Below are 12,291 nucleotides of genomic sequence, written 5' to 3'. Positions count from 1 at the left end.
CCATGTCTTCGGGAAAAGCATATGTGGTTTGTTATCTGAATATTTAGTTAGGATATTTTGTTATCATGTGGAAAAAAATGTTTTTGTGATCCAGGTTTAACTCTAATATCTAAAAGCTACTGTAACCATTATCTCACAATTATCTCCCATATCTGCACACTTGAGTTTGTTGATGATGGTCAGAGCTCCTCTATATAAGGCCTGTGCTGCTGACCTGATAGGTCACCGAATTCATTCCTCATTTTATATACTAACACCATCAAATACGAGTGAGTAAGAGTTTGAAACTACAATCAATTATGAAATTGTTGTGGAGTAAAACCGCAAGTTGCCGTGGAGTAAAACCGTCACCCCCATGAACGTTCATAACAACAATAGCAATGGCTGGAGGTTGATCATGTCTCTTTTAGTTTCCGCTGATCGTTTAGATCCTTTCATTATAAATTACATTTCCTGCTTGAATTCTTTGAAAATAAGCCATTCAAAAAATTCGTTGCAAGATGATGACCAATTACATGTATTGCAGGCATAAACTGTTGATTGTTGAAGCATGGCCCAATAGGAAAGTGTGGACTGGGTAAAATCTATATCAAGCATGAGAGGTGTATGGTCCAAAATATTCAAACCAATTGGAATCAATTTCTCTGGCTTATATAGACTTTTCATATGTCGACTTCATAGTTCTCTGACATATAGAAAGGATAAAAATCCATTTATATTCAGAAGAGAAATAACATGCTTACTCAACCTCTATTCAAGACCACTATACTAATGTCGAGGCTAAATCCTATTTGCATTGTATGCATGATGAAATAATGTAGTATGTGGCAAACAAGCCATGAACAATATCAATGTATTTTAGACAAATCATCTTCATCTATCTTGGTTCCAAGAGAAATTCGTCTTTGTTTTCACAGGCTAATAGTATGATTGAACAGTGTAAAAAAAAAGAGAGAGAATATTGAAATTGAACATGCAGGGAAATGTGAAATTTAACTGCATTTTACCCTTTGGACTATCGATAACTTCATTTTAAGGAATTATCAACTATTGTTCCATAAGTAGCCATGAACTATTTTGAAAATTTCTTAGTCAAAGAGATTCTGCTAACCAAATTTTGAATTCTTTGAAAAGAAGCTGTCAAAGTAGGTCATCGTTACACGGACAAAAAAATTCACTAATACAGGAGCGGCCAGAGATAGTGTGACCTTGCTGTGGGTACAAGAAGAGTATGTCACGCACACTTCAGAACCAAAATACTAAGCTTGTGTTTAGTTTAAAGGAATGAAAGATGTGTGAAAGTAAAAGAAGATGAAAAAAGGTAAAATATTTGAATTAAAGTAGGATGAATAAGTGCACATTGGGCCACCAAGTTTGTTAATGGTTTTCTCTTTACTAAATCAATAAAAACGAGTTTTGTCTTTGTATTTTAGGAGTTGTTATTCTCACCCTCACAATTGCAACATATACAAGGGAACCATGAGTTTGCTAGACTATTTTTTTCACCCAAACAATAAACAATAAAATTATGATTATGTTATGTTATTCAAAACAAAATTATGATTTCGTCATGTTATACATAATAAAAATATGATTCTTTTAGGTTCTTTTTTAAAATTTGATTCTTAAAAGATATTTGATAAAAATAAATAAATGTTTGATGTTTGATACTGTAATTATTGATTGACATGTGAACTAGATCGATGTTATATGGATCGTTGATATTTTATGACGAATCTAGATTGTTGCTTTATCTACTTCACGAAACAACCATATCAATGACTATCCGACAAGCAAAAAGGCTATAGATAGGTCATCGGTGCTATGTTGTGGCTTTGGTTGACGCTAACAAGTCATGATCTCGTCATTAGATTTGATCAGCATAACATATAACTCAATAAGCTCAAGGGCAGTTAGACAAAAATTAAATATTGAATCTTTTCATTAATTAAAGTCTTGATTGAAGGTAATTGAATTGAAATTTTAACTTAGTTCGTATCTTCATGTTGAAAGTAGAACATTGTTGGTTTACTAGAAAAGAATCCACAACTAATATTTAATTATAAGTTTTCTACAAATAAAAATTATATTTATTGCTAGAATTAATGTAGAAAATATATTTAGACCCAAAAAAATTTTGTTACCATCAATAGATAAATCTACCTAATGTTAGTCAAAGGGAAAGCATCCATTTCAACAGATAAACCAAAACTTGGAAAAATTCATTATATGATTTACGCAACTCAAACTTAGTTCAAAGGAATTCTCCAAGTTATCTATCAATACTTTGTGAGATTTTAATATGTCTTCTTTATGCTCTAGTTTAAATGTCACTTTGAGTTGAATATTTTCTTTTCTATAATTTATATTTCTAAGTTTAATAGAATATTGGTTGAGTATAATAATTTGACAGACTCTAAAATATTTATTTTGTTGTAAAATGTAGTTGAATAGTAGTATAACTTATAATTGGAATCATGATGAATGAAATCATTATAATGTTTATGTTTGGATAAAGTATAAATAATGAAATGATGTGAGTTCTTCCTGTAAAAAAAATAAAAAAAATAAAGAGAGTTAGTTTTCTCTTCACTTTCTTCATAATCTCTTCACTTTATAAATATGTGTCTTGATACACATGATTGCAAACCTTAGAGACAATTGCTTAATTTCTATGAAAAAGAAGAAGAGGAAGAGATCCTAATCTTATTATATTGACACACATACACACGTGTGTGTTAGTAATACAATTATTTATTAGGGCCTTAATATATACTTTACTAGCTAGTGCCCCTTAATTAATTTTTTAAATATATAATAGAATTATTGTTTATAAAACATAATTAAATCAATTGAATATTCCTTTTAGTTTCACTTCTACTCGGTTATAGGTCTAAAATATATTCAAATACAATTTATCAATAATTGAATTAAATATATTGTTTATAAGTAAAATTAAAGTTGCATACGACGTTAAAGTCTTAAACTAGCAAAAGTGTGCAATTGAACTAAAACCTGACATACTTAACGGATAATTAAGTTTCTTAAATATCTTAATTGAGACTCCATTTTTAATCTGTGACCAATACTTAACTCATTAAAACATTTTAATAATCTTTTTTTTCAAATGAAAATACTCTTCTAACTTGGCTGTGATGAAATAGGATGCAATTAAGAGAGAAATGAAAAAGAAATAATGTATTTTCCCTAGCTATTTGGATGGATTGGAAGAAGTGATGATAGGAATGAAATAATAATTTGTAGTTCTCACCAAAATGATTTTCCAGTCCAAGAGACTTGAAATGGAGGGAGAGAAATGGTGGTTTGTGGTGTTTTTTTTTTTCATATTTATTTTAAGTAATTAAAAATCAAATATTTTTTATAACATAAAGAAATACATTAATAATAATAATTTTGTTAAAAAGTAGTGAGGTAAAAAGTTTTGATTTTTTAGAGTTAAATTTACTTTTTTAAAGCGAAAAAATATGTTTACATTTTTTTTTCTTTCTATTTCTATTTACATTCAAACTACCAACAAATCAGTAAATCAATGCTATGGTAACTTAAAAATTCATATTCAAACAAAATATTTTCATCTATCTTATTTGTTTTGTTTCAATTTCATTTCTTATTTAAACAGACCACTCAGTTTGGAAATATTTTTATATATAAAAAAAAAACTGTGCAAATTATAAATGTTGAACAAAATCGAACAAGTTGGGCGAATTTGAACCACAAATTGTACCTAATTTCGTACTGGGAAGTTGTCTTTCCATAGATGATGGGTCCGTTTCCAAATTCAGTTAAGGAAGTAACTCTATTTTAGGGCAAAATAAATTTTGCATCAGTCTTAATTAATGCTACTACAGACCCACAGCTTGCACACTTTTGTTTGTTTTTGTTAAGAGCGTCTCCTTATTGAGTGTAGGATCTAATCTCTTCTAATTATCTAAATATCTCTCAACTAGGTTTCTTCCATTTCAATTCTAACTTATTTTTAAGAGGTGCATGAGAATTCTTATCACTCACGTTAACATGAATTACAGAATTAGTCACAGACTCATAGCCAGCTTACAACTCATTGTGTTTGTTTTTTAAAAAATCTAAGATATTTTCATACGCAAATAAAAGACTAATCCTTTAAAATATTAAAATTTATTTAAAGAACTAACATTTTCCAAAAAAAAAATATATGATGATTACATAACATAACCTCATCAACTTGATGTAAATTTATAAGATTCAATTTGGAGAAGGTAACTTCTGAAAAAAAAAAAAAAACTTTGGAGAAGGTAAAATACTAAACTAAACAGCACTCAGTAGTCCGTGTCGAATTATGGGATAAAAGTATTGGTTAATAAGCATCAAATGAAAATTAAATATTTTTTATAATTTTGTTAACATCAAGACTTAAGATTAATGTTAAATAATTTTAAAAAGGCTAATTGAGCTTTTAATCCATCAACATTTTTAGATTTCAATTTTTAATCTCTTAATTTTTTTAACAATTTTTAGTATTTCATTAATTTTATATTATAATTTGTAGTCTTTATAAAAAAATTATTCATTTTTAGTTTTTCATTTATTTCATATCAAAGACAAATTTTGAGCATAAATATGGAATTAAAAATGGGTAAAAAAAATTTAAAAATTTAAAATGTTGACGAAAAATGAATGAAAAACTAAAAATATCAAATTTTTTAGGACTAAATATTAGAATTTGAAAAAAAGTTGAGAGAAAAAATTTAATTAATCCTAAAAAATATTAAATATTGGAATATACGCTTTTAATAAAATATTTTTATTTTAGCTATTTAAAAATAGTCTTAAAGATTAACATTAACCAGAAAAACCTTTTTTACTTTTATTTATTTAAACATTCATCTAAAATGCTTCAAACTATTGATGCTAAAAAGTTAATAAATACTTTTAACATTGACAATGTGTCTTGAAAATATAATTATGAAATTAACATCAAAATTTTATATTCATAATTTATAATTATATCTCACATTCTCATGAATTAACTAATTGAATTAACATTGTCATTGCGAAATGCTAATTCAAAAATCAGACAAAAAGAATAAGGATAAAAAAAGTGTTTTTGTTTTCGATAAAAAGAAGTTGAAACATAAATAACATCTGATGGAGTATGCAAGCACGAAATCCAGTTATTGTACAATTCATTCAATCTGTCGGTGGACCAATGAGATGCTGCCACAGCAACGTTTCACATGGTCTTCATCTCATTCTATCACACTCCAATACTATAAATTACTATTTGAAATCTAATTTTATACTATTTTTAAGAGAATTTTATACTATTAAAAATCTTGATCTACATATTTGAAAGTGAGATTCTTACTTTTTTTTCACACTCTAATTTACAATTTCAATGTTGTCTCTTCTCTCCTTTGGTGCCACGTTACCTCACAACTAACTAAGTCTAAGACATTTGTTTCTAAATCATCTCAATTTATTTTTGTTTTATATTTTTATCTATGTATGTATTTGATATTTTTATTTCTTAACCATAAACATGCTAAAGTATTTAGTAACAAAGAAAATCGTAGATCTCTATATTTTTCATAAAATAAAAACGAGAAAATAGAGGTCAGACAGAAAAATGAGAGAAAGTAATGGATAGTTTTAGTAGTAGTTTCGACTTTCGAGAATAATTAGCGGGTAAAAAGTCTAGACAGAATATGGAGATAAAAAAAGAAGTGTTCTCTAATATATTGTTAAAAATTTTAGCATGTGCATTTCATAGGATAAGTATTTTTTTTATTTAATCAAAATTTGTAATAAATAAATATTTATAATATTTAAATTATATTTTATATTTATAATAAACAATTTAAATTGTAATAATTTTTTAAACTATTAATAAGCTTTTTGATAAACCTATTGAAATTTAATTTACATTGTATTTCTCAGGGTCAATTTTGGGGTTTGGAGTGCAAGTAACGATCACTTTTTGTTAAGTAGTTTGGTGGAATTTATTTATGGGAGATTTAATTTGAGTGAAGGTGAATCTCACATTTGAAAAGATTATCTTTGATAAAGGAGAAAATCTATATTTATATTCTTCTTTTATCTTTTTTATCAATAAAATTAACCTATATTTGATAAAAATACACACATATTAATAAGGATATATATAGAGAGAGGTGAGTCCACTATTCAAAAAGATTATCATTGATAAAGGTGAAAATGTGCATTTACATTTATGTCTTTCTATTTTATCTTTTTTTTAATAAAAAAAATTGACTCAAATATGATTAAAAGACATACATATTGATAAGGGTATATAGGGTTTTATAATTTTATTATTTTATTTCTCATATATTTCTCTTAAATTAAGTAACCCAATATCCTATTTTATTTTTATTCTATTTCTATTTTCTTCTATTTTCATCCCTTCTATTTCTTTCCTTACAACCAAAAAGAGCATTAGTGATAGTTGAAAGGCAATTTTTTGATGTAATTGTGGAAATAATATGCTAAATGCAACTTCAAAAGAGAAAAGATAAAATATAAAAATATTTTAGTTAAGATAATGCTACATTTTAAGAAGACCAGCCTATCATTTTTGTTAATTATTTAAGATATTTAAATATGAGTAATGCTGCATTTCTTATAATAATTTTTAAATATTTTATAAAAAAACTTAGTATTTATGATAAGTTCGTATTTTATACAATTGAAATTCATAATAAATAAATAAATAGTTTTTAACATATGTTATATTATGATTAAAAATCATAATAAATAAGTAACTTTGAATATATAGATTATATTTTATTTATTTATAACTAGGGGAAAAGAGGAACTCTTTGCCTCTCTAAAGTTTTTAAATAATAATAATAAAAATTAAAGATAGTTAATAGAAAATAACAGAATAAAGAAACAAATAATATAAAAGTAGTGGAAAGTTAATCTAAGTTACAAGAAAATTTTAAAATTTAAAAAGTGATTTAAGAGTAAAATTGTCCAATGAAATATGCACAACAAATGATATAATAATAATAATTATTAGTTACAAATGAATAATTTAAATTATGATATAAAATTATTTTTAATTATTTAAAATTTCTTCTAAAAATATAGAATTTTAATTTAGAAGTATAGATAAAAGTAGATACATTAAAATGGATAAACAATTAAGAAAATCAATATGATTTTTTAAAATTATATATTTTCTATTTAAGGTTTTAATTTTATTAACTTATAATAAAGATTCATATCTAGCAATTTTTTTAAAAATAAATTTGTCAATTTATTTAAATAAACCTTTTTCAATAACTAAAAAATAATATTGTAGAAAAATAAATTAAAAAATGTAAAATAATTAACTCAAACCTTGAAAAGGACATATATATCATATAAACAATGCAAATTTAAATGTTACGAAAAATCTTGAATTTAAAAAATGGATCGGACTAATGGGTGCTTTTAAGATATTGGTTAAGAAATTAAAAGGAAAAAATATTTAGATTTAATTATCAATTTGATTCTCAAATTATTTTAAATGGTTCAATTTAGTCTTTAAATTTTTAAAATGTTTAATTTAATCCTTATGTTCTTATAAATAAATCAATTTGGTCATGAAATTTTTTTAAAAAATTATTTGGTATTCAAGTTTTTTAGAATGAATCAAATTTGGTTCTCAAAATTACAAGAACTTGAGAACTAAATTAAATCATTTAAAATAATTTAGAGATCAAATTGATTTATTTTTAAAAACTTAAAGGATCAAATTGAAACTTTTAAAAATTTGTGAATCAAATTTATTCATTTCTAAAAGATTAAGGATCAAATTAAATATTTTCAAAATTTAGAGACTAAATTAAACTATTTAAAATAATTTAGGGACCAAATTTATAATTAATTCTAATATTTATTGTTAAAATCATGAGAAAATATAAAAAAATCATAAATAATATAATTTTATACATTCCAATAATTTTTTTTAATTTCTTAAATAATGTACTAAAATATTAGTTACCATTTACTTTTAAAAATTAGACATATTTATATTCCTTAACTTATTCCAACCACCAGTCAAGTAGTCAGAGGGAGACCGTCAGCTAATTCCTTAAAATTGAAATCGATGGAGAACTATTTTCAATTAATAACCAATAAATTGTTCAACTTTTTCTTTCTCCAAACAAAAAGAAATTACGGTGTGTCACAATCACGTGAGAAACATGGAAATTTAATTAAAAAATTAAATGAAGAATGGGCCCCACGTAAATTTGGGAGGGTATTTTCGTCACTTGATATGATCCTGTGGCTCCCCTTAGCTTTCTCGAACTCAGAGTTGATCAAATAATTCATGCATAAAAACCGCGTCTATATATATACAGAGAAAGTGTGTAGAGTCCAAATCTAAATCTGAGAACTACCATTTTCCATTTCTTCTGTGTCTGAAAAATTTCTCTTTCTTGTCTTCGTGTTTTCTCCTTCTTCTTCGCTTCATCGCTTGCCAATTCGTAAGTTATTTTCTACTCTCATTCCTCTGTTTTTCTCCGTTTCTATATCTGTTTGTGGATGATGATCTGGGTGCTACCCCATTTGGTGTTTCTTAATTTTGTTGTGGAAAGTTTTGAAATTTGGACTAATGGGTGGTTTTTGTGATCTGGGTGTTGCTCCTTTCTGTTGGATCTGTGATGATTGTGTGAATATTTTTGTTTGGTGATTGTATTGTGCCTTGATCCACGTGATCGTTTCTGCCGAAGCTTGTGACATAATCAGATCTGTTCTGGATTTGTGATTCTGAAGCTAGGGTAATTGGTTCTGTACAAAATTCATTGCAATTCGTATTGTTTTTGTGGAATCTGAGTCATTGTTTTTATTTTTTTCATTTATCTCTTTTAAGACATTATTTATTTATTTGTTTGTTTGCTTGTGTTTTCTAACTAATGTAGATAGATATGCCCTTGTTTGTTTTTCCTGGATGTTGATGTAATCACTGCAGAATGATGTATAATGGATTGTTTTTTTTTTCTTTTTTACATTTTTCATCTTAACTAACTGGATCAAGAAAATATATAGCTATAGTTTGTGGATCATTTACATGCAGATGGAGAATTTCCTCATGATTTATTTAATCGTGCACACAAAGCAGGGAGGTTTCAAATTATCACCTCCTGCAATGCTGCATCCTATCCCAAGCCTCTGTCATAGTTGCTTGATTTCCTCATGTTATACTGTCTTATGCGGAAGTTGGCTTACCTTTAATATAGAAATGGCCTTTTCTGTTTATGATAAGATGAACAATTGTTGTGGTATGCTGTGTTGTTTTATTTTATTTGGATGCAATTATTTGGTAAAAAATGGATTTTTTATTTATTTTTGGGTGATTGTGACAATATTGGGGCTTTCCTTTATTTTATTGTAGAAGTTGCTTGACATGGCTACGCATACGCCCAAAAATATCCTCATTACTGGAGCTGCTGGATTCATCGCATCTCATGTTGCGAACCGTCTTATCCGGAATTATCCCCAGTACAAAATTGTTGTTCTTGACAAACTTGATTATTGCTCGAATCTGAAGAATCTCATTCCTTCAAAATCATCTCCCAACTTCAAGTTTGTGAAGGGGGATATTGGAAGTGCTGACCTTGTCAACTACCTTCTCATCACCGAGTCCATTGACACAATAATGCACTTTGCTGCTCAAACCCATGTTGACAACTCGTTTGGTAACAGCTTTGAGTTCACCAAGAACAACATATATGGTACTCATGTCCTATTAGAAGCCTGCAAGGTAACTGGCCAGATCAAGAGGTTCATCCATGTGAGCACTGATGAGGTCTATGGAGAGACAGATGAGGATGCTGTTGTTGGAAACCACGAGGCTTCTCAGTTACTCCCAACAAATCCATACTCTGCAACAAAAGCTGGGGCAGAAATGCTTGTGATGGCATATGGAAGGTCATATGGGTTACCTGTGATCACAACACGAGGAAACAATGTTTATGGGCCCAATCAGTTTCCTGAGAAGTTAATTCCAAAGTTCATTCTCCTGGCCATGCAAGGCAAGCCTCTTCCAATCCACGGGGATGGTTCTAATGTGAGGAGTTATTTGTATTGTGAAGATGTTGCAGAGGCTTTTGAAGTTATCCTTCACAAGGGAGAGGTCGGGCATGTTTACAATATTGGTACTAAGAAGGAAAGGAGGGTTATTGATGTTGCCAAAGATATATGCAGGCTTTTTAAGATGGACCCAGAGACTAGTATAAAATTTGTGGAGAACAGACCATTTAATGACCAGAGATACTTTCTTGATGATGAAAAGCTGAAAATCTTGGGTTGGTCTGAGAGGACCACTTGGGAAGAGGGCTTGAAGAAAACCATGGACTGGTATATCAACAATCCTGATTGGTGGGGTGATGTCAGTGGTGCATTGCTTCCCCATCCAAGGATGCTGATGATGCCCGGTGGACTGGAGAGACATTTTGATGGATCTGACGAAGAAAAACCTCCATCATATGTCTCAACTAATACTCGAATGGTGGTTCCGACATCCAAGAATGTTAACTCCTCACAGAAACCTGCTCTCAAGTTCTTGCTCTACGGCAGAACAGGTTGGATTGGGGGTTTGCTGGGGAAGTTGTGTGAAAAACAAGAAATTCCCTACGAATATGGAAAAGGACGCCTAGAGGACCGATCATCACTTGTGGCTGATATTCAGAATGTGAAGCCAACACACATTTTTAATGCAGCAGGAGTAACTGGCAGACCCAATGTCGATTGGTGTGAATCTCACAAGACAGAAACCATTCGCACCAACGTTGCTGGGACTTTAACATTGGCTGATGTCAGCAGAGAGCATGGAATCTTGATGATAAATTATGCTACTGGGTGCATATTTGAGTATGACGAAGCTCATCCAGAGGGTTCTGGCATTGGCTTTAAGGAGGAAGACAAGCCCAACTTCATTGGTTCTTTCTATTCCAAAACTAAGGCTATGGTAAGCTTACTTACATGTTATTTTACTTTATTCCCTTTCCATTATGATTATAATTATATCTTATAATTTGGATGTTATTTTTTTTTTTCAGGTCGAAGAGCTCTTGAAAGAATATGACAATGTGTGCACCCTCAGGGTTCGCATGCCAATTTCATCTGACTTGAGCAATCCGCGCAATTTCATCACCAAGATTTCTCGTTATAACAAAGTAGTCAACATTCCAAACAGCATGACCATTTTGGATGAACTTCTGCCGATTTCAATTGAGATGGCAAAGCGAAACTTGAGGGGCATCTGGAACTTCACAAATCCTGGGGCCGTGAGCCACAATGAGATTCTCGAGATGTACAGGGATTACATTGATCCAAGCTTCAAGTGGACTAACTTCAATCTTGAAGAGCAAGCCAAGGTGATAATTGCTCCACGGAGCAACAATGAGATGGATGCATCCAAACTGAAGAACGAGTTCCCTGAGCTTCTTTCCATCAAGGAATCACTGATCAAGTATGTCTTTGAGCCAAACAAGAAAACTGCTTAAAAGTATTGAGCGGTTTCATGTTTTAGAAATCAAAGATTATGCATTTTTGTTGCGGGCTACATAGATCACTCTTTATTTCATTGTTATTTCGTTGGGTTTTGATAAGAACCTTACTAGAAAAGCTAGCCATGTAGTTCTTGTTCTCATAGCTACAAGTGATTCCAGTTTCAGCATAGTTCCATCATGTTACTGTGTTTAGAGGGTGACAAGTATAATAATTGGGCCAGATATGGTTCCTAAGTTAACATTTCTGTAGCTTTATTCTAGTTTGTAGCGTCCTCTGTTAAGAGCAGCCTTAGAAAATAGGGTCTTGTTACCTAAAAGCTTTTGCATCCTGGAAGGCATGTATTCTTTTTATTGCTCATATATTATATCCTTTTTGTGGGGTATTCAGTTATACTTTTATCGTATTTGCATTGTACAATATGCAGTGAAATGGATGGTGCTACTGAGATATTCATTTAACTTCCTCCTGTTTGAGTAAAAAATTAGTGTTGGAGGAAAATACAAAGTATGACGTTACAGAAAGAAATTAGATTGGGAATGAACCAAGTAAAATTAATACACGACAAGGTCTTGTGAAGAGAAATAGACAGAGACATGAGCTAGGGGGATAATGTCATGATTAAGGACTTTGTGCCTAGTTACGTGACATGTGAAAATCTGAGGTGGTACATTATTATCATTTAACAAGTGTAATTATCTTAACAATCGCATTATCAGAAGATGTGATGGGGTATTTTTTAATAGATATTATTGGATAACAATAAGATGG

General features: G+C 29.4%; 1 protein-coding gene across 2 annotated transcripts; it reads left to right on the top strand.

The window, feature by feature from the left end:
* Positions 1-8,342: 8,342 nt before the first annotated feature.
* On the top strand, positions 8,343-11,981 carry LOC114378000 (trifunctional UDP-glucose 4,6-dehydratase/UDP-4-keto-6-deoxy-D-glucose 3,5-epimerase/UDP-4-keto-L-rhamnose-reductase RHM1-like). 2 transcript variants are annotated; one of them, XM_028336498.1, is made up of 3 exons: positions 8,343-8,495; positions 9,404-10,978; positions 11,070-11,981. In XM_028336498.1, exons 2-3 carry the CDS (start codon positions 9,416-9,418, stop codon positions 11,514-11,516), a joined length of 2,010 nt encoding a protein of 669 aa, XP_028192299.1. In that variant the 5' UTR covers positions 8,343-8,495; positions 9,404-9,415; the 3' UTR covers positions 11,517-11,981. The 2 variants fall into 2 exon arrangements, with proteins under 2 accessions (XP_028192299.1, XP_028192300.1); XM_028336499.1 differs by having other exon boundaries at positions 8,368-8,495; positions 9,407-10,978.
* Positions 11,982-12,291: the final 310 nt, after the last annotated feature.

Source organism: Glycine soja, chromosome 12, assembly GCF_004193775.1.
Source record: "Glycine soja cultivar W05 chromosome 12, ASM419377v2, whole genome shotgun sequence".
Taxonomy (NCBI): domain Eukaryota; kingdom Viridiplantae; phylum Streptophyta; class Magnoliopsida; order Fabales; family Fabaceae; genus Glycine; species Glycine soja.
The sequence above is the reverse complement of the archived record's forward strand: the minus strand, read 5'-3'. Positions and strand labels throughout refer to the sequence as shown.